This window comes from Rhinoderma darwinii, chromosome 6 (assembly GCF_050947455.1).
Source record: "Rhinoderma darwinii isolate aRhiDar2 chromosome 6, aRhiDar2.hap1, whole genome shotgun sequence".
In the NCBI taxonomy this organism is placed as follows: domain Eukaryota; kingdom Metazoa; phylum Chordata; class Amphibia; order Anura; family Rhinodermatidae; genus Rhinoderma; species Rhinoderma darwinii.
This window is the reverse complement of record NC_134692.1, coordinates 116,424,011-116,447,848: the sequence shown is the minus strand read 5'-3', so window position 1 is coordinate 116,447,848 and position 23,838 is coordinate 116,424,011. Positions and strand designations below refer to the sequence as shown.

Genomic DNA, 23,838 nt, shown 5'->3' with positions numbered 1-23,838 from the left:
GCTCTTAGTGGGGTCCACAATACACGTTTTTAAAATTTACTTTTGAACTACAATAAACTGATTAAGAAGCAGTCTTACATCTTCACAGCTCAACAATAGGAGAGGTAGTGTATTCAGCAGAAGACATAAGGACGACCAAATTTGTACAATTGCATGGAGTGCACAACAGGTCTGTATTATGGATGTACTGTATTATTCTAGAGAAGCATTGTTAATCTCCAACCCTTGATGTAGTCCAGAGATAGTCACAGAAGAAAAAAAAAAAAATCTGCGTGTGTGTAAAATCAGAAGTACATTGAGACAGAATCCTATGGGCTGCAAATTGGGATCAATCTGATAAGGATCTTGAATACAGCCGTTTGCATGAGGCCTAAGGCTACATTCACATACTGTGCATTACATGCGGATTTGCAGAGCAGACTTTCCATAATACAGTACCAGCAAAGTAAATGAGAGCACAAGTAATCTCATCTACACGTTGCAAAATTTGTCCGGACATAAATTGACCTGCTATATTTTAAAATCTGCAGCATATCAATTTTTTTTGCTTTTCCGCCTGAGAATCGTGTGACAGGCTTATAAAAAAAACGCATCAAAATCAGCAGCATAAAAACCACACCTATTTTCGCAACAAAATATAAAAACTGCACCTAAAAACACATGAAAAAAACCCACAAAAAAACAGTATTAAAAGGGTTTTCCTACGAGGGACATTTATGACCTATCCACAGGATAAGCCATAAATGTCAGATAGATGCTGGTCCCATCTCTTGGACCCACACCTATCTCTATAATGGGGCCCCCTAAACCCCGTTCTACTCTTCTCGTTTCCCGGTGCCACTTGTAACTTCCGACCGTGTAATCGGAAAACAACGTGGCTCGCTGAGCTACGCCGTTTCTGTAACTCCCATAGACATGAATGGCAGTTACGGAAGCAGCGTAGCACGAGATATACGCTGTTTCTGTAACTGCCATTCACGTCTGTGGGAGTTGCGGAAACAGCGAGCTACGCCGTTTTCTGATTACATAGTCGGAAATTACAAGTGGCACCGGGAAACAAGAAGGGTAGAACGGGGTTTAGGGAGCCCTGTTCTAGAGAGAGATGCGTGTCCCACCTCTGGGATCCGCACCTATCTGACATTGTTGGCATAGCCTGTGGATATGCCATAAATGTCCCTGATGGGCAAACCCCTTTAAGTGTGGATTTTACCTGCGGAATTACCGGTGTTTACAGTTTTGATGCAGATTTTCTGCATTAAATTATGCAACGTGTGAATGTAGCCAAAGAGTGAAGTCAAGGAGACAGATCTGCCCAGTGTGGTTTATGGGCATCCACACAGCATTTACATGCTGGATACACCTGAACTTTGTTGGCAGCATAAAATGCTGGAAAGTCTGGAAAGGGATTTCAAAATATCATTCCACGGTCTGGAGGATCACCTGGTAATGTACAAAGTTTCAAACAACTTGTTCAATTATTGCAAATTCAATTTGGAAGTGTTTTTTGTGCAGTTACATCACCTTTATCTTAATAAAATATATGAATGAAGATTAAAATATTTATATGTCCACATAGCATCCTTACTTTTTCACATACGTGGGTTTCCCCATTACTTGTCTAGTTAACACTTACCTTCTCACCACCCTGCACAGTAACATTTATGTTTTTTAAGGCTAGGTCTAAATCTTCTCTGTAACGCAAGCAGAAATTTCTGAACTCAATTTTTCCTTCATGGGGCCAGGTGCTTGCTGGCATGGTCTGCTGCAGGGTCCACGGAGCCTAAAATAAATTACACAAACTCAAAACGTAAGGTGATTTTATATAATAAAACACACACACATATATACTATCGTTCAAAAGTTTAGGGTCACTTAGAATTTCCCTTATTTTTGAAAGAAAAGCACAGGTTTTTTTCAATGAAGATAACATTAATGCAATATCTACATAGGTGTATAGAGACCCATTTCCAGCAACCATCACTCCAGTGTTCTAATGGTACATTGCGTTTGCTAACTGTGTTAGAAGGCTAATGGATGATTAGAAAACACTTGAAAACCCTTGTGCAATTATGTTAGCACCGCTGTAAACAGTTTTGCTGTTTAGAGGAGCTATAAAACCGACCTTCCTTTGAGCTAGTTGAGAATCTGGAGCATTACATTTGTGGGTTCGATTAAACTCTCAAAATGGCTAGAAAAAGAGAGCTTTCATGTGAAACTCGACAGTCTATTCTTGTTCTTAGAAATGAAGGCTATTCCATGCGAGAAATTGCCAAGAAACTGAAGATTTCCTACAACGGTGTGTACTACTCCCTTCAGAGGACAACACAAACAGGCTCTAACCAGAGTAGAAAGAGAAGTGGGAGGCCCCGCTGCACAACTGAGCAACAAGACAAGTACATTAGAGTCTCTAGCTTGAGAAATAGACGCCTCACAGGTCGTCAACTGGCAGCTTCATTAAATAGTACCCGAAAAACGCCAGTGTCAACGTCTACAGTGAAGAAGCGACTCCGGGATGCTGGCCTTCAGGGCAGAATGGCAAAGAATATCTGAGACTGGCTAATAAAAGGAAAAGATTAATATGGGCAAAAGCACACAGACATTGGACAGGGGAAGATGGACAGACGAATCGAAGTTTGAGGTGTTTGGATCACACAGAAGAACATTTGTGAGACGTAGAACAACTGAAAAGATGCTGGAAGAGTGCCTGACGCCATCGGTCAAGCATGGTGGAGGTAATGTGATGGTCTGGGATTGCTTTGGTGCTGGTAAAAGGGATTTTGAATAAGGAAGGCTATCACTCCATTTTGCAACGCCATGCCATACCCTGTGGCCAGCGATTGATTGGAGCCAATTTCATCCTACAACAGGACAATAACCCAAAGCACACCTCCAAATTATGCAACAACTATTTAGGGAAGAAGCAGGCAACTAGTATTCTATCTGTAATGGAGTGGCCAGTGCAGTCACCAGATCTCAACCCCATAGAGCTGTTGTGGGAGCAGCTTGACCGTATGGTACGCAAGAAGTGCCCATCAAGCCAATCCAACTTGTGGGAGGGGCTTCTGGAAACATGGGGTGACATTTCTCCCGATTACCTGAGCAAATTAACAGCTAGAATGCCAAAGGTCTGCAATGCTGTAATTGCTTTCGTCAAAGAATGCTCCATTTGCAGCAAAGTTTGAAGGAGAAAATTATTATTTGAAATAAAAATCATTATTTCTAACCTTGTCAATGTCTTGACTATATTTTCTAGTCATTTTGCAACTCATTTGATAAATATAAGTGTGAGTTTTCATGGAAAACACAAAATTGTCTGGGTGACCTCAAACTTTTGAACGGTAGTGTATGTGTGTGTGTGTGTATATATATATATATATATATATATATATATATATATTAAAAAAAATAAAAAAGAGTAATTGAGGACATCACAAGAATATACACAACCTAGCAGCCAGTGTAAAGCATACTCCGTCCTAGTCGGCTTCTGCATATTGGTGCAACTTTCTAAATACTTTGTTAAAAAATATTTTTACTTGTTGAGATACAGTGGCTTTGTATCCTGGATACAGAGCAGCTGTATCTAGTGCTGATACCTGTATATCCGTCAAATGTAGGATCCACGTGTTATTGATCACATTTAAGTTATGAACATAGAGGAGATTGGTAACCGCTCGCAGGATACAAAGCAGCTGCATCTCAAAAAGTAAATTTTTTTAATAAAAAGTATTTATAAAGTTGCACCAGACACACTATTTGTTTTTTTGTATTAAAATGTCTACCAAACACATTTTAAGAGTGTACATAGCCTTTAATTATATAGGACTTCTAATGAGTATTTTGCAACGAATATGGTCAAGCAAAAAATAATGGTACCAAAACCACCATGATGACCAATTGTGACGGAGACTGTAAAATTAAGTAATCACATGAAAGCTCCATCTAAAACTCAGTGACCGAGGCCAGATTAAACACCGTAGCTATACCAGTTTTACATTCTTTTAGAAACCTAATTCCAAGCATAGCTGACCATGCGATGAACTAGTAAAAGCAATACTATAAAAACAAAAAATGCAAATACTCCCTGCATCAAGAAACTAGATCAGGGTTCATTGCCCTATGCTACTGGAGCCAACTGAAGCAAAGTTATTATGTCATCTATGGAGGATCTCTTCTTTGCAAACCTAGTATGAACCTTTAATTCATTCCATCCAGTGAATTGGACAGAAACCTCGCCACCACATTAACCCCCCCCCCCCCCCTGATAGTCACATTAACATTGGAAAAACCGTCCCAAAAATTGCACTTTTTCTTATTGTAAAAAAGTAATTTCTCTCATGTCTCAAAGATATAGTACATCATGCTGCACTATGTTTTTTGGTAAAACAATGGACAGCCAGTTAGGAAGTATAAGTGATTCTGAATCAATTTCACCTGCTTTGGAGCCATTGAAAGGGTCATGTGCAATGGAGAGGCATCAGCAAGACAACCCCCAAAAAGGGAATGGTTTGCAGGTGGTGGACGCAGACAATCCACCCTCCCCCCCCCCCCCCTAGGCTTCCTGACTGATTCTTCTCTAGTTTTGCTTATGTCCTCGACACTACTGGTAGCAAGAGGCTCTACCTGCACTCCATTCAAATTGCACAAGTAGTCCAGTTCCTCCAGGATGGCACATCCATATGCGCCGTCGCAAGAGTGTTTGTTGCGTCTCACAGCACTATCTCAAGAGCATGGAGCAGATACCAGGGGACAAGCCGTTACACAAGGAGAAAGCCGAAACGGCCGTATAAGACCACCAACCCATCAGCAGGTCCGAATCTGTGCCTTTGTGGAAGGAATGTAGAAAAATTAGGAATACTTCCCCAGTGCTGTATCTTTGCATAGAAGGAACATGCAGAGTGTATACAGCAATCAGTCCATAGGAGGCTGGAGATAATACTATATGCTTTAATCAGAATAAGCTACGCGTGGAAGGAGTAACAGGAGGACCACTGCCAGAGCCCTACAAAATGACCTCCAGCAGGCTACTGGTGTGCATGTTTCTGACCAAACTGTCAGAAACAAACTCGATGTGGGTGGCATTAGGGCCTGACATCCTGTAATGGGACCTGTTCTCACTGCCCGTGCGTCGGAGCTTCGGACAGCACTATGTATCTTTTGATCGGTGCATAAGTAGTAGACTGTGAATCTACTCCTACTGGTGTGCGTAGAACTTCAAAGAAAATATTTTTTATTTTTATGCCGTGTGATGAAGGTCTAGGATCAGACTGAAACGTTAGCAGGCACTGTAGTATACTGGGCGTTTGGTGTGATGGCGCTATAGAATGTAGTTTGCCGCTAAAACGCCCAGTATACTACAGTCCCAGATGAAGGTCTACGATCAGACCAAAACGTTCGCACACTGGCATAAAAATAAAAAAATATTTTCTTTGAATTTACTCCTACTGGTGTGTGTAGTACTTCTTCACTGGTCTCACATTGGCATTTACCAGAGAACTCCAGAATTGGGAGGCCCACCATTGATGTCCCATTCTCTTCACAGATAAGAGCAGGTTCACACAGTGTACATGTGACAGGCGTCTGGAAACACCGTTGTGAACGTCATGCTGACCGCAACATCATCCAGCATTACAAATTTGGCGGTGAGACAGGGATGGTCTAGGGAGGCATACCCTTGAAGAGTCGCACAAACCTCCATGTGACAGCCAACGGTACACTGACTGCTGTTAGGTATCTAGATTAAGTCCTTAAAGTCATTGTCAGACTTTACGCTGGTGCAGTGAGCCCTGGGTTCCTCATGATGCAGAACAATGCCTGGCCTCATGTGGTCTGAGAGTGTAGGCAGTTCATGGATGACGAAGGCATTAATGCCATTGACTGTCCCTCACATTCCCCAGAACCAAAATGAGAACCTCTGGGACATTATGAAATCGGTGCATCTGACGCTGCCAAGTAGTGCCACAGACTGATGCCCTGATCCAGCCTTCATCAGGAGCATGCCCAGACATTGTAAGGCATGATGAAATTCACACAAATTTGTTCCACCTGGGATTTCAATTTTTTACTTATATTTTTGTGGTGATTTGGAAACCAGCACCATTGAGACGTAATTTTGTTATAAACGAATTGCATAGTTTAGATCAGTAAAGATTTTCAACTTAAATCACACATCGGATCTCCAAGAACAAAAGATTTAAGAGTTCCCTTAATTTTTTGAAGCACTGAATATAAAAACCCACACAGGACTGATCCTTGGCCTATACCATACTACTGTGCAAAGATTGGGCTCTACTGCACTTGTATAAGAAAGTAATGCGAGCAGAAGTTTAGAAATACATATATATTTAACCATAAATATAAATTAGGGATCCTTGCAACTTTCTAATTTTCTAAGTAAATTAAAAAAAGAATACGGAATATCCCTTTAATCTCAGTAACATTTGAATAATTTTACAATACACATAGAAAATCAGGAATCTATAAGACACTTAAAGAGGCTCTGTCACCAGATTTTGCAGCCCCTATCTGCTATTGCAGCAGATCGGCGCTGCAATGTAGATTACAGTAACGTTTTTATTTTTAAAAAACGAGCATTTTTGGCCAAGTTATGACCATTTTCGTATTTATGCAAATGAGGCTTGCAAAAGTCCAAGTGGGTGTGTTGAAAAGTAAAAGTACAACTGGGCGTGTATTATGTGCGTACATCGGGGTGTGTTTACTACTTTTACTAGCTGGGCGTTGTGTATAGAAGTGTCATCCACTTCTCTTCACAACGCCCAGCTTCTGGCAGTGCAGCACTGTGACGTCACTCACAGGTCCTGCATCGTGTCGGCACCAGAGGCTACAGATGATTCTGCAGCAGCATCGGCGTTTGCAGGTAAGTCGATGTAGCTACTTACCTGCTGATGCTGCTGCAGAATCAAGTGTAGCCTCTGGTGCCGACACGATGCAGGACCTGTGAGTGACGTCACAGTGCTGCACTGCCAGAAGCTGGGCGTTGTGAAGAGAAGTGGATGACACTTCTATACACAACGCCCAGCTAGTAAAAGTAGTAAACACACCCCGATGTACGCACATAATACACGCCCAGTTGTACTTTTACTTTTCAACACGCCCAGTTGTACTTTTGCAAGCCTCATTTGCATAAATACGAAAATGGTCATAACTTGGCCAAAAATGCTCGTTTTTAAAAAATAAAAACGTTACTGTAATCTACATTGCAGCGCCGATCTGCTGCAATAGCAGATAGGGGTTGCAAAATCTGGTGACAGAGCCTCTTAAGTTTAGAATGTTTTTAACTCAAATGCTGTACCTTGAAATCTAGCTAAACCGGTACTTCAAGTAATGCTATGTTTACATCTGCGTCGGAGGCTTAGTCAGAGCCCTCCATCGCAAATCCGTCAGGGTTTGCCGGAAACAATTGTGCAGCATACTGTGCTATTGTGTACGGTAAAATCACGGACAATAGGTTCTGACGGCAAATGGCGGTATCTGTTGTGCAACGGAACCGTTGATTCCATTATTATCTTGTTCTGCTCCTATAACAGAGCTGAACGGAACACACCAACACAGGTGTGATCCCAGTCTAATGCTACACAAAAAGACAGACCGATTTCTAAGACAATACAAAACAAGGATAACCAACTCAACTGCTCAGACATGTCGGTAGTTTTCTGCCACGCACTTTGTTTGATGTGTCGCTAATCTGTGTGTGGAAATCCGCATCGAAAAGGGACACGTCACTTAGATACAGATTTTAAATCCGCTTAAAAAATGTCTGCACAACACCTCCTCCAAGCGGCCAAATCAGTTATTCCCCGTAGGTGGCGAACGGCGGTCCCTCCACTGCTGGATGAGTGGTTCCAGGGGGTAGCCTTATTGCAGCGAATGGAGCACTTTCTGGCTCATTCTGCTGCTGCTTCTACCAGATACAAGGACACTTGGTCTCCATGGCTTATGTTCCTTTCTTCCTCCACCTACTGGAGTGCGGTGACGAGATACACTGCATATCCTCCCCCCATGGGACTTCCTCGGGGCGGGGACTACATACAGATGTGTGGGGGTTTGCTTGATCCAATCACGTTTCTGCAAGGTGCATAGCTGCTTCTTAATTACTCATGCTAATCCGGATCGGAGTCCAGGCTCACCATGAACCCCCCTCCCTTGTCTCTTCTTTGTTCCCCAATCTATCTTCTCCTTCCCTTTTTGTGTCTGTCTTAAATGGTCATCGGCTTCCTGTGGTTGCGCTTGCCCACTATTGCCATTGCATTTTAGGACGTATGGGAAGTTGAACTGTGATATTTTTATTTGCTCTCTTAAAGAGGCTCTGTCACCACATTAGAAGTGGCCGGCGCTGTAATGTAGATTACAGCAGTGTGTTTTATTTAGAAAAACTATCATTTTTGACGGAGTTATGACCTATATTAGCTTTATGCTAATGAGTTTCCCAATGGACAACTGGGCGTGTTTTACTATATGACCAAGTGGGCGTTGTACAGAGGAGTGTATGGCGCTGACCAATCAGCGTCATACACTTCTCTCCATTCATTTACTCTGTAGCTAACGATATAGCTATATCGCTATGTGCTGCCACATACACACACATTAAAGTTAATCAAGTGTCCTGACAATTAATATACATTACCTCCAGCCAGGACGGGATGTGTATTCAGAATCCTGACCACTTCTGTGGCGTCTGTGATTTACAGCACAGCACAGCGAGATCTCGCTGTGAATGACAGCTTACAGTGTAATCTCGCGAGACTACACCTGCTATGCTGTAAATCACAGAGACGCTACAGAAGTGATCAGGATTCTGAATACACATCCCGTCCTGGCTGGAGGTAACGTGTATTCATGGTCAGGACACTGCAGTAATATTAGTATGTGTGTATGAGGCTGCAGATAGCAATATAGCTATATCGCTAGTGCAGTGTAAATGAATGGAGAGAAGTGTATGACGCCGATTGGCCACTGATTGGTCAGCGTCATAAACTTCTCTCCACAACACCCACTTGGTCATATAGTAAACCACGCCCAGTTGTCCATTGAGAAACTCATTAGCATAAAGCTAATATAGGTCATAACTCCGACAAAAATGATCATTTTTCTAAATAAAAAACACTGCTGTAATCTACATTACAGCGCCGATCACACCATGTACAATATAGGCCACTTATAATTTGGTGACAGAGCCTCTTTAAGCAATGCTCCTTTCTCGTATGCTTCCTTAGACTCCTATGGTACTTTGCACTTTCTATAGGATGTGATGTTCACCCTCATGTTTGGGCTGGGCCCTCATCTGTCATGTTCTCTTTATTTGTGGGGACACATTTTCCCTAATTGTGTTTGTACCGGTTTGTATTAAAACCAATAAAAAAAAATACTTTGAATTTGAAAAATGTCCGCACAGACATAGCCTAACTTGTCCATGAACTGGAGTATTCTGAACAAAAAGGAAAGATCTTTATATGTAACTGAAGAAATTAGGAACTTAAACAAAAGAACAGATATGGATATGGGCCTTATCTGTTCAGATAATGTAAGGCATTGTAAAAGTAAACTACAAGGGTGTAAATTACCTCCTGCTCCAGATCTGCATATTCTTTCACTCTCTCCACTGCCACAATATTAGTCTCCAGTTCTGATGACATTCTTACTAACCAGTTCAGGTAGGTTGTCACCTAGAAAGTGACGTGAAACAAAAAGCATTAAATTTTACACGGTACATAATTAAGGCCCTGTTCACATCAGCGTTGGTTTTCCGTTGAGGGGTCCCGTCTGAGGTTTTCTGTCGGGTTAACCCCTCAACGGAAAGGCAAACGGAAACCTTAGCTTCCGTTTGCATCACCATTGATCTCAATGGTGACAAACTTTGCTACTGGTTTCCGTTTGTCACACTTGTGAACGGGTTCCGTTGTTTTGACGGAATCAATAGCGAAGTCGATGGTGCTTCATTCTTAAAAGACGAAATCCGACATGGTGATCAGCTGATCCACTCAGGTCTGAAGTAGGAATTCCCTCCTCTACGGATCAGCTGTTATTGCGGCAAGTCATACATTTCTCCTGCAAGTTCACATAAATGGCTGTCCTTGTAGAGAAGTCCCCTTTTTTACGACATCCATATGCCCAAATTAGGCACATGAAAAAGGGATAGCTTAGTGGGACAACCCTTTAACAATTTAACCACTTTTAAAGGGGTGGTCTTACAAAGATCTGATCACTGTGGGTCCAGTTTCTTTATCTGCTCAGATGTGATCGTTTGGGGAAACCACAGTCATATTTCCCTTGCAGCGCCCGACTATGTAATGCATGCGTGAACTGAAACTAAACAATGAGGAAAATTGCTAAAATTTTAAGAACAGAAGTAGTTAGCGGTTTAGGACTCCCTTCATACCACGTTTATGCCCTGCATTTAGTGTGTACATTGGGAAAGGTCCCGGCGTACACGCTAACCGTGTCCATAGGGCTCCATTTGCCTGACAGAGGCCATAAGAGTGTCCTTTTGGCCTCCGTTGGGCTGGTATACATCTGGGGTTTGTAGGAATGGGGAGAGGTGGAAAAGTAGAGCAAGAGTGGTCAGTATCGCCTTCAATTATTTAAATTGATACTGTCTGGTATAGTAGGTGAAGAAATTTGGTTTGTGCAATGTCCCCTTTTTTTTTTTTTGCACAACCGTATTCACTTAATAATTATATTTTTATTTAATATTTGTATTAATTTGTTGTAAATATTTTTTGTTTTATTGTATTTTTCAAATCCCATTGATTAGGAGACCATTAGTTGGCTATTCCTCTTCAATGGGAAAAAGGAGTGAGTACTCCAAAGATTTATGTCGTATTTGTGACTTGTTCATTGATGTGCACAACACAAAGGTATCAGCTGCAGCTTAAGGTAAATAGGCAGCTGATTGCTCCACAGCAAGAGGGTATTTTCTAGCTGTAATACTCTGCGGTTGCTTATATTCAGACTTGAAGCAACTTGAGACGCTCTGTGAGAGATGAAATCTCCCAGTTCGTCACTGCTTGCGTCCCAGCTATATGTGTATCCCAAGTGTTGCTGCTTCAGGGGTTTATTCCAAGCTGCAGCTGATACCTTTGTGTTGTGCACATTACTTGCCCCAGTGCTGTGCAAGCTACGATCCTAGCGTTGCTGCTCCGCTAAAGGTCTGAAGTAGCAACACTTGGGATACACATATAGCTGGGACGCAAGCAGTCACGAACTGGGAGATTTCATCTCTCACAGAGCGTCTCAAGTTGTCTGAATATAAGCAACCGCAGAGTATTACAGCTAGAAAATACCCTCTTGCTGTGGAGCAATCAGCTGCCTATTTACCTTAAGCTGCAGCTGATACCTTTGTGTTGTGCACATCAATGAACAAGTCACAAATACGACATAAATCTTTGGAGTACTCACTCCTTTTTCCCATTGAAGAGGAATAGCCAATGAATGGTCTCCTAATCAATGGGATTTGAAAAATACAATAAAACAAATAACAAAACATATTTACAACAAATTAATAAAAATATAATGAAGTGAATACGGTTGTGCAAAAAAAAAAAAAAAGGGGACATTGCACAAACCAAATTTTTTCACCTACTTTACCAGACAGTATCAATTTAAATAATTGAAGGCGATACTGACCACCCTTGCTCTACTTTTCCCTCTCTCCCCATTCCTACAAACTCTATGAACAAAATCGGTGGTGTACACCAGAGCAAGAAAGGTCATCACAATTTTTAAATTAAGAAATTAAATTGGAGGCTCTCCCTTCATAACTTTCTGGTATACATCTGGAATAGCATAGTAGGCTATGCTATCCCGCGAAATAAGTTTACTACGCGGTATACATTTTTTTTTTTTTAACATAGGAGCCCATGTGTAATGTATGCCACTGTATGGCATGCGTCACAGGTATGTTTAACATCTTTGTTATGGACCTACCGAGCATCCGTCACAGCCTTTGATTAATGTAGGTCAGCTTAAAGAGGCTCTGTCACCAGATTATAAGTGCCATATCTCCTACATAATGTGATCTGCGCTGTAATGTAGATAACTGCAGTGTTTTTTTTTATTTTGAAAAACGACAATTTTTGAGCAATTTTAGATTTATGCGAATTAGTTTCCTAATAGACAACTGGGCGCGTTTTAAATTTTTACCAACTGGGCGTTCTGAAAAGGAGTGTATGACGCTGACCAATCAGCCTCATACACTTTTCATTGTTCCAGCCCATTGTTACAGCGTGATTGTGCAGTGAAAGAAGCCGGGCTGGAATGGAGAGAAGTGTATGACGCTGATTGGTCACTGATTGGTCAGCGTCATACACTCCTCTGTACAACGCCCAGTTGGTAAAGAGTAAAAACACGTCCAGTTGTCTATTAAGAAACGAATTAGCATAAATCTAAAATTTCTCATAACTTGCTCAAAAATGATTGTTTTTCAAAATAAAAACCACTGCTGTTATCTTCATTACAGCGCCGATCAGATTATGTAGGAGTTAGGGCACTTCTAATCTGGCGACAGAGCCTCCAAGTCAAACGTAGTGCAATAAATTATTTGAAGTGGGCCTAAAAAAGGTATTTAAAAAATGGATATATCAGGAATTTTATTTTTTTAAACAAGCAGATCAGTGCTGTAGTGACATACATACAAGTGCTTTTGTCTTGGTAGTGTTGCTGCTTTAGGTCAGGTCTGTTTAGACTCTGCAATATACAGTGTATAATCCGATGACTGATCCCAAGTGCGTACATCGCTAGAGCTAAAACTGCTCTGTCCTGTATACAAAACTTAACCGAAAGCATTTTCCATTGAAAACGGTGGATTATATTAAAGCTGACAGTGTTCTGTTTAAATAGCACTGGAGCTCTTCAAATTTACACTAAGTATGTAGTACTAGCCAGATTAAACCGGACCATTTTTGCCTAAAAGACGCTTTTTGGTCCATCATAGACTCAAGTCACACTACGTTTGCAGTACATGTTTAGCGCATACACCAGTAAAATCTCCCGATGTATGTGCTGACATGCCAATAGATTTTAATAGCCGAACATATGCCAGGAGTTTCCCTTTCAGAGTTTCAAAAGTTGTGAAGTATACGCTTTTTTAATGGGTGTGAGTTTCAGACGTATGAAACTGTATAGGCTTCTATAACTTAGGTATACATTCAGCAGAGGGTTTCTAACTGTCCCAACAAATACGATGTGAACCTAGCCTTGCAGTCAAGCGGTGTTTGTGCAGTCAGTACTGCATAACCATGTGCATTCGTTCAGGAATACCAACTCCAACAAGAACCACAGGTAAGGAGAATTCATGCAAACTGCCTATGTAATGAAGAAGTACATAACTTGAATATATTGTAGTGAAGAACAGTTAAAACTGTATTACCTGTAAAGCATAAGAAACGGAGAGCCCGACCAATCCAGAACTGAGTGTATATCTAGAAACTACAGCAAACAGGGAAGCAAAGAGAACGATACAGTTTCCGACAAATTCCAGTCTTATTGCCAACCACCTGAGAACAGATAAAAGTAGACATTACACAGCTGAATATGCTGCACCTTAAGGATAGGGATGCACGGCGACTTTGGCGGTAACAGGTCACACGGCCAAAATTGCTGTGTCCTGTTTCCTGTTGCATGAATCGCAAGTAATGAAAGTTAATGTGGCCTCGTTGCGACCAGCAGGTTGCCATGACCGTGACACAACAGTAACAAGTAATTCAAACATGACGGATTTCACGAGACTGTCGTGTCACAGTCCCTTGCGCGTCGCAACGTGTTTTCGCTTACTCATTAGTTGCAAAGCAGACAGCCGGAAACAGTGATCTTTGGCAGTGTGACCTCTGTCGTGGCTATAAAGACGACCTAAAGGGGTTGTTGTGTTCAGGAAATATCTCAGAATCCCCTTATACTGCATTTCAGACGAGAGTAGGGGGGCCAGCCAGCGTCGGACTGGCGCACCGGAGGATGCTCTGGTGGGCCCAGGCAGGGATCTGCTTTAATCCTGCAGCGGAGCAGAGACATAGTCTCCCGGCCCGGCTGCTTACTCTTGTAGGCAGGGCCGCCCGGCACATAACATTTGCAACTGCCACATTCAAAGGACGCAGATACAATTTAATACTATCAGCCTAAAAGGCGCTGGGAAGAATCCCTGCCTAGGCCCGCGTGGCAACATCACTGCATCAAGCTGGCCTACGCAAGGGTCCCGTCTCCTAGCAGCTCCATCCTCCACGGGAACGGGGCTAGGCAAGTAAAATAATTATTTATTTGCGGGGCTGTGTGACACCACGTACAGGAAGGAGGGAGGAAAGGGGTCTGTATGGCATGGTCTACAGTGGGGGGGCTGTGTGGCACTATACACACTGAGGGGGGGGGGTCTGTGTATATAATATCTACAGGGGGCTGAATGTGGCACTATTACTGTGTGTGGCCTAAAGGGGGTACTATTATAGTGTGTGGCACCGAGGGAGCATTATTTCCATTTGGGGCACTATACATGGTGAGGGTTTTTGTAGAGGGTGGGGAGGTGCTAGAAAAGAGAGAAGCCAAAGATGTTTGTGTTGCAAATTCTGCACAGGCGATTAGTAGTTGGGAAAAGGAGTCCGGGTAATGAGCGACTCTAATCTGAGAAGACGTCACCGGTGAGTCACTGGATTTCACTCTATTGTATTAAAGGAGTTTTCCCATCTTAGACATTTATGGCATATCCACAGGAAATGCCAAAAAGGTCTGATCGATGCGGGTCCCAGCTCTGGGACCTGCACCTATATCAAGAACTGACCGCAGAATTCAGGTGTGCACTCGTGACCCTCTCTCCACTAGTCTCCGCCTGAATTCTGCGGTCAGTTCTTGATATAGGTGCAGGTCCCAGAGCAGAACTGTGTAAATTCTTTATTTTGCCTGTGGTGGTACCGCAAAGAAAAGGAACACTTGCTGCCTGGTTCAGCCACAGATTACAACTGATCTGCTCCCTTCCGGATAATTTGCCCCGCTTTTGGCCTTAAATGCAGGAGGAAGCAGCTAAAACTGTAGAAGAGAGATAGCAGTATTACGTGCAGAGTGCAGAGTGCATGCATGGAGAGGATAGAGAAGGAAGTCTGTGAGGTGCAGCTTCAGCCAAAAGCTACAGAGCAGGAAGTGAGGTCAGAAGAGAGAATCCTTTTGGCAACTTTTCCTTTACAGCCCAGTAACATGCAGCCATTTTGTTTACTAATTATAAAAAAAGTTTACCCAGAGTTCAATTTGAACAAAAAACAGCTCTTTGTTATTTTCAGATGCAGCCAGAGGGCATTATATGCAGACTCTGCAGTCTGTCTGACAACTGCAATAGTATGAGCATGATCATGCTAAATTAGCACTCCTAACATCGAGCGTTTCATGGGAATGCATAGTGAAAGTGACTTCCGGTCCACACAGCAGCCGCTTTAGGATTCGGACAGTCACAGCGCAGCTCACGTGAAATAACAGCGGACTGGAACAGAGAAGATAATTCTGCAATAAAGCACCCAGTAAGGGGATTACCTGCCCTACCTTTTCCATTTGTACTTTCCAAACAGGGGACAAGATAAATAAATGAATACCGGAGTATTCCTTTAAAGCAGATGCAAGTCTCCAGATACAATAGAAAACTAGAGACTGATCTTGAAGTACAGTCATTTTTTTCAAATGAAAACAAAAGTTTTACATTCCAGCTGTCATACTAAACTACAGACCGTCCAAGGTAAAAATAACCGAGCAATGAACAGATCAACAACTCATATCACATACCTGTTGGAGACAATGCTGGGGTAATAAGCTCTCTGGTTCTCGTCCACTCTGAAGTCACTAAGCTGGATAAATTGTTTCTGCTCACCAAATGCCCGGATGACACTGGCACCTAATAGTGTTTCATTGAAATGGGAATATACCGGAGACCGGCTGACTGACTCCAATCTCTTCAGCTGCCGTGAAGTTGCTACATAAAACCTCTAAAGTAGGAGAAAGTGGAATAATTAAGAAAAGAAGCAAAATCTTTAGCTTTCCTACAGGAAACTCGCTACTTGTTCTTACATCTGTTTTTATATAACCAATGGAAAGTGGCTTCTCTTTGTAACCACAATGTCTCAGTAAAGCAAATATGTTCTGCGCTCTTCCTAGCATATAGAAAGCAGACTTAAAGAGGCTCTGTCACCAGATTCTCAAACCCCTATTGCATGTGATCGGCGCTGCAATGCAGATAACAGTAACGTTTTTTTATTTAAAAAAAACGATTATATATATATATATATATATATATATATATATATATATATATACATACACATATATACACACACACACATACATACACACAAATGAGCTTTGAAATGGACAACTGGGCGTGTTTTTTTTAGTTATGTCCAACTGGGCATGTATTGTGTTTTTAACTGGGTGCGTTTCCGTGTATGACGCTGACCAATCAGTGACCAGTCAGCATCATACACTTCTCTCCATTCATTTACACAGCACATAGCGATGTGCAGCCACATACACAAGTGTCCTGATAATGAATACACATGAGCTCCAGCCTGGACGTCATGTGTACTCAGAATCCTGACACTTCTGAATCTTTTCTCTGAGATTTCCAGCAAGGGAAACGAAATCTCGTTTACCTCGTAATCTCGCGAGATTACACATGGCTTGCTGTAATCTCACAGAAAAGATTCAGAAGTGTCAGGATTCTGAATACACATGACGTCCAGGCTGGATAAGTCAGAAAACCCCTTTAAAGTTAAAAAATAAAAACGTACCTATTTCAATGTGTTTTACAGGATTAGAAAAAAAATGGTTGCCCTCTTCCGGAAACAGCAGCACACCTGTCCATGTAGCCTGGAATTGCAGTTTAGCTCTATTGAAGTGAATGGTACTGACCTACAATACCACACACAACCATTGAACAGGTCTTCCACATTTTCTAATCCTGTGCAACCCCAACAAGGGTTGAAACTTTATTCACTCTGGTCCATCAAATGCAAGTTTCCAGTGTGTTCAGTACACTATAGATTAACACAGAGGCAATAACATAAATGCTGCATGTTATTGGGATGTACAAGAGAAGTTCGCAAAACCACCACCACCCTCTAACATCACTTCCTGCTCTGCTACTATCAAATGATTTCTTGCTCGGCCTGTCCTTGCACATAATATTGTTATTACGGAGAGCTTCCTGCTCTCATTCAGCAACTTCCATCTGAATTTTGACCAGAAAGCAGGGAAAGCAGCTAAAATGAAGCAGAGAGATCTCAGTATAACCAGTATCCTGTACAGAATGCATGGAGGGGGTGGCATAACAGGAAGTCTGTGAGGTGGAGCCTCAGCCAATAGCTGCAGAGAAGGCAGTGATGTCAGAATAGGCCGTTGTTTTGGCAACTTTTCCTGTACAGCCCAGTAACATGCTGATTTTTTTAAATTTGTTTTACTTTGCTGTTAAGCTTCCATTGTGTACAGATCAGATCACCTGGGAAACTCATATTTGAGCGACCAGAGTGAAAGAATTAACTGCCCTGGTAGGGTAAATGATCCTAGTACCTCCATTGTACTAAATATGAAAACTTGCCTAGAGTTTCACTCAAAAAAAAAAAAGCTGGTAATGAGTAATCTGGACACAAAATCTTGACAAACTCTTCCACTAAAAAAGGATGCCAAATACAGTAATCTGCAAAGTAAACACACATTTTGTTGCAATATATAGATGTGGTGTAGATGGGTATAGATGTTTAAATGTGAGCGGATTTATCACTCTATATTATTATTGCAAATGTATCATCTCATATATATATATATATATATATATATATATATATATATATATATATGATGTAATTTATCTCAATTGCCAAACACTTACCTGTACAAAGAAGTATAGCAGACCCAATGGTGGAATTATAACAGCGACTATTGGTGTTGCAATGAGAATTATTATGCATGCGCCAATGACATTAAATAACGATCCCATGAACATCTTAATGATCTGTGGAATCATAGAATCAATGGTGTCCATCTCCTTGGAGAAACGGTTTACAAGATTTCCACTGGGAGTCCGCTCAAAAAAACTCATGGGAAACCGAAGGACATTGTGAAGTAAATCCATGTGGAGATAGCGGGAAGCAAGGATGCCCCCTAGTGATACAGTTGTGGAGTATCCAAACACAGCAATCCCTGTAATAAATAGTAAATTTATTAATGCCATGGATTGGGGAAATATTGATGAATAAGACACTTAAACATGCCCTTAAGATGTAATTAAAAGAGAATTATTTTTATTATATTCATTAGAGTCCTTCAGGAACCCTAATTAAGAAAGGCAGCCCCAAAGTAAGGGCCCTTTTACACCAGCCAATTCACAGAATGCCCGTTCCTGATCATTTCCCTGTGTAATCAGGGCAACGATAAGCCGATGAACAAGCAAACACTCATTCATCGGCTGATTGGATAGTTTTAAAACGCCTTAAATATCAGCCTTGTCGGCAGCACATTTCCTTGTGTGAACAGGGGGATGTGCTGTAAACATGATAGAAATGTATGGGGACGAGTGATTATAGTAACGAGCACTCGTCCCCCATACTAGCGCCTTGTGAAAGGAGCAAACAAGCGCCGATCAACGACTGGTCTCGTTGATCGGCGCTCGTTTACATAGGCCAGGTCGGTCCATGTAAAAGTACCCCAAGTTCAATTCATGCCATGGCAATAGGAATTACCAGCAGTAGATGATGGAGATCAATAACTAGAAGTATCCCCACCTCGATGCATGTTGCTATGAATGATCCCCAGTACCCTGTGCTGAAGAGTAGAGTGATTCAGCTAATTTTTTTATGTTCACATTTTTTAAATGGAGAGGGGTTGTTGAGGTTATGGGCCTCAATTACATAAATAATGTGATAATAAAAAAAAAAATGTTTTTTCCCATATGGTCCAGAACCCTGGAATTGATCCAATTTCCCAAACCAAAAGACCGTACATAAAGGATCAACCTTTAGGCCGTGTTCACATGTGGATTTGACAGCATACTTGTAAATTGTAATTTCTCCTATTCTGTGAAAAGTACAATCCAGGGCAAATTCATGTTAATATACAGGGATTGTACTACATATTTTTACAGGGTTCTACTTTGTCTGCAGTGTGTGAACACAGACTCACACCATCTCAGAACGCACCACTACAGACCTCCTTCAAAAACCTTCTGAGGCTAAAATCTATTTTTATTCCAGTTTCAAAGTTTTCAAATCACAATGAAAAGTAGTAGAACAGTTTCAGTAAATGAAGCTTATCCTTTGTCTCATGGTATAAATAGTTCTCCAATAAACTGTCGATTCATCACAGTTTTCAAGATCTCTGCCTGCAGTCATGCAATAGGAACCTTCATGGTTTACTTCCATTAAATAAAAACCTGTCCTGGTCCCGTAATAACACAGGTACGCCTTATTGCCCGCTTAAAGGGGTTTCCACACTTTTAATCTTTTTTCCGAAACTCCCACAACCTTAATAAAGTTTGATAGGCATGTCTTCTGTGTGTCAGTGATTTCAAATGCCGGCTTCTTTCTTGTTTTTTGACCCCTGCAACTTCATTCTTTTTTCATGGGCAGAATCTGAAATTGGCAGTCCAGCAAAAGGAGTCATGTGACTCCCGTTCTAATGGGTAAAACTACAATACCCATAAACTCCCATCCAATGCTCAGGAGGAATCTGGAAGAAAAAAAAATAACTCGTCCTACCCTCTCATGTGTTGCTGGAATTAACACTATGAAAGCTTTACAGCAGCCGTACACAGAAGCTACTTGAGCAGAAAAACTGAAGGCTGCCTGCGATTTAGATCAGGAGGTAGCAGGGCTGCCAGCAGCGCATTGTTGAACTGTCCATAGATACACCATCTTTACATGGCACTGCAGAAAAACAAGGGCGCTCACGCAGCACAACAAATATGTATGGTATTCATTCGCTGTGCTGATGTATCTGGAGATAGTGCTGCGCGGGCCCGCCCTCTACTGTCAGGACGGCGCAAGTGCACGTGCTTCACATTGTAAACCTGCAGTCGATGCCTGACGCAAAATTGCACATGCTCGTCCTATTAATAGGAACTACGGCAGGACGTTACCTGTGGCAACGCTCTAAAAACAATGGTAGGATTTGGGGTACTTGGGAAACTTTTCTTTTGGACCACACAATTTTGAAAATAGATGTAAATTACATATATTACTACATTTTTTTTTTTTTTTTTATAAAAAAGGTATTATACATGGAGACCCTTTAAGATTAATTTCCCCTCTACTGACTCACAAGCAGAGAAGGCTTTAACACAGCCTACAGAAGAACAGGGCGCTTCTTCACTATTAATAACCAAAACACGTCCTAACATCACCAGCTAAGTACTGAAAGCAGCGGACCCGTGCTCCCCAGCAGCCAACGGCAGTTCCCGATACAATCAAACCATAGACTTCCAGTCAGATCATCGCGGATGCCAGCTGGTCATTTTGGTGACATCTTGAGGCAATCCACTATTGTGCCATTTTTTAACAGTGGTGATATTACACTAGGGAGCGGTCCGTGCCCTCTTTCTGCCACTATCATAAGGAATCTATACACCCAGGTGCACAGGCTGGTTACAGTTATCAGAGCTACGTCTAGGACACACAGGACAAGACAAAGCTCTGAGAACTGTACTGTAGCTATAACAAGCTGTGCACCTGTCTGTCCACCACATGACCAGGACAGATTGCAACATTGCAGGTGTCTATTGAATGACAGCAAGCAAAGATCTTGAAAACCGTGAGGAATTGAAACGGTTTCTTGGAAAATGTAATTACTTTTTATTATACTGTAACCTTCGTGCTCTGAAACCAGAATACCCCTTTGACCATCCAAATTTAAAAAAACAAAAACAGAGGCGATATGTGTTATTATCATGCGTTCATCTTAGTATATACAGTTTCTCTCTATACTATAGGCCCTTTTACACGGGCCAATGATTGGTTGAACAAGTGCTTGTATGAACGTTTGTTCCCGGTCATTGCACAGTGTAAAAAGGGCAGCGATCACACGATGAATGAGAAAAAACGCTCATTTATCGGCTGATTGCATCTTTTATGCAACTCAAAAAATGGTCACTAGTTGGCAGCACATCTCCATGTGTAAACATAGTATAAATCAGTCGTCCCGATACATACTGACGATTGCTCCTGAGCACTGATCAACGTGTTGTATAGTCGATCGGCGCTCTTTTTCACGACCAGTATCGGGCCGTCTAAAAGGACCTTATTTTTTTTTTTTTAAAGACCTAAAAAGATCCTAATAGAACTCCCTCCTTAGTATTAAACAATAGAAGTGAAATAACGAGTCCAAACCTTGTGACATCCCCAGTGCTCCGTAGACACTTAGTCTCATTTTGGTGTGAGGTTGAGTGCCATTGACCACTTGATCATCAGTCCACAAACTAAGCCAATAGTTGGAGGCCAAGGAAGACACATGATTGCACAGGAACAAAATGACACTCAGGAAAGAAAGAACGAGACCGATGGCTTTCATATATTCCCAAAACACTGTTAGTTTAACCTGTGACAGAAAATAAACATTGTGGAAACTTTTTAGTACATAAAACTTTTGCTACTTGGACAATACTAAAAAAAAAAAAAAAAAAAAAGAAGATTTCCCTCGAGACTAGACTAAAAATACAACACAACTAACTTACTCTGCCTGTTTTAGCCTTGTCGGCTTCAGTCAATTTCCAGTCGTCCTTTTCTGCCCCTGACTTCTGGAGATCGGCTGTGCTGTTCTGGTGACCGGACTTGGTCTCAGAGGATGCACTCAGCTGCCTGTTTATTAGAGAAAGATATAAACATTTAAATAAGAATACCTCATTCTTGCTAATATCCTGAACTTAAAGCTCCTGGGCCCCAACGCAAAATCTATAATACAGACCCCAACCTACCATGTACCATTTTTAATACTGGTATCTTTTTATGTGGAAGAGCGGCCCAGGTAAAACTGCTACCTTTGCACCCCATATAACTCCCCCCATGGCCAGAAAAGAAAAAGCGGTCACAACCAACAACGCCATCACGCCAACTGCACCGTTATGATGGACGCCTTGTCTCTGACCAGGCCTGCGTCCCTGGAGGACAGCGCGGGAACGGGGACAGGTGAGCATGTAATGAATTTTTTTCAGTGGGCAGAAGTTGGGGGCACTATTTACAGGGGGCTCTGTGAGTAGTGCTATCTACAGATGGCTCTGTGAGTGTGTGTGGTGTTTTACTTTATAGTGTTTGATACAATTTTTTTAATGGGGACAGTTTATGGTACTACTCTATTCAGGAGCACAGTGTATAGTACTATTATATTCAGGGACACAGCATATAGTACCATTATATTCAGGGACATGATGAGAAATTTATCTTCGTTTATAGGTTCGGAAATATTAAAAAAGTGAGGAGCTGAAGACATCCGAGTGGCAACCTGCAGAAATGGGTCGTGGCCGGGAGAAGTCGTCATAGAGGTCTGGACCGGATGGAGAAGAAAAGAGAAAAGGAATCTGAGAAGATGTCACCTGAGTCACTAAATGTTTATTCTCCCTCTGACTGATCAGTACCGTAGTCACTGTATGATCTGCAGCGAGAGGACGGATGTTAGCATTCTTTTTTCTGAAACAGCAACTCCCAGCATATTCGGACCATTGTTCCGGTTGTCGATTTATGTCGTACACACTTTTATGGCAGGGGTTAAACTGAATTTGCAAATGAGCTCTGTACGGAGCATTATCTGTGATGGTGCTGTATTTATTTACAGAGCTTGGTTCTGGTGCTGTATATATGTACTGAGCTTGGTTCTGGGGATCTATATATGTATTGAGCTACTGAGCTAGGTTCTTGTATTGTATTTATGTACTGAGCTAGGTTCTGATGCTGTATATTTGTACTGAACTTGGTTCTGGAGCGGTTTGGCTATACCGAGCTTGGTTCTGGAGCAGTTTGTATATACAGAGCTTGGTTCTGGTGCTGTATATATGTATTGAGCTTTGTTCTGGTGCTGTATATTTGCACTGAACTTGATTCTAGAGCGGTTTGTATATACGGCGCTTGGTTTTGGCACCCTATTTATGTATGAGCTTCGTTCTGGCGCTGTATATATTTACCGGATCTTGAAAGCTATGTAAACCTATGTAAAACTATGTAAACCTGAATGAGTCAGTCCCGTGGACCTGACAGGGTTCGGTGTCAGCGAGTCTGACACGCGGGATCCACCTGTGATTTATCACCTATGATCTATGTTCACAAAAAATCTGCTGTGCTTGAATAGAATGTTAAAGTTCCAGACCTCCGGGCACTCCCACCGATGATATAATTGAAGGGGCCTTTTCACTGCTTAGGCCTCATGCACACGGCCGTGCCCGTAATCACGGCCCGCGATTGTGGGCACGGCTGGCGGCCAAAGCCTGCATTTTCGGCCCGTTCTCCCATAAAAAGTATGGGAGCACAGCCCGTAAACCGCAAAAGATAGGACATGTTCTATGTTTTGCAGTACAGTTCTATGGCACGGACACCTATCCGTAGCAATATGGAAAGGTGTCTGCGGCCAATAGAACTGAATGGGTCCGTAATTGGAGACCGTATTATGGTCTGCCATTACGGAGGTTCTTTTTACGGTCGTGTGCATGGGGCCTAACAAGGGACAGCTCTGTGCATTTGGTAATGGCTGTGCCTGGTACTGAATGAGACTGAGTGGCAATACCAGCACAGCCACTAGTACATTGATCTGATATTGATGCCGTATCCCAAGGATTGATCATCAATAGCAACGTCCTGGAAAACCCCCTTTAAATGCCATTATAGTAAA

At 42.0% G+C, this 23,838-nt stretch overlaps 1 protein-coding gene across 2 annotated transcripts in view; it reads right to left on the bottom strand.

The window, feature by feature from the left end:
- The window catches only part of LOC142655687 (multidrug resistance-associated protein 1-like), a 108,641-nt gene that overhangs the window by 9,514 nt on the left and 75,289 nt on the right, over nucleotides 1-23,838 (bottom strand). For both annotated transcript variants that reach the window (XM_075830159.1, XM_075830160.1), the window contains 7 exons: nucleotides 21,698-21,821; nucleotides 21,354-21,561; nucleotides 17,864-18,174; nucleotides 15,766-15,965; nucleotides 13,385-13,511; nucleotides 9,582-9,683; nucleotides 1,634-1,780 (listed from right to left, as the gene is read on the bottom strand). In XM_075830159.1, the coding sequence (XP_075686274.1) occupies nucleotides 1,634-1,780; nucleotides 9,582-9,683; nucleotides 13,385-13,511; nucleotides 15,766-15,965; nucleotides 17,864-18,174; nucleotides 21,354-21,561; nucleotides 21,698-21,821 (1,219 nt within the window). The remainder of the gene's footprint in view (nucleotides 1-1,633; nucleotides 1,781-9,581; nucleotides 9,684-13,384; nucleotides 13,512-15,765; nucleotides 15,966-17,863; nucleotides 18,175-21,353; nucleotides 21,562-21,697; nucleotides 21,822-23,838) is intronic.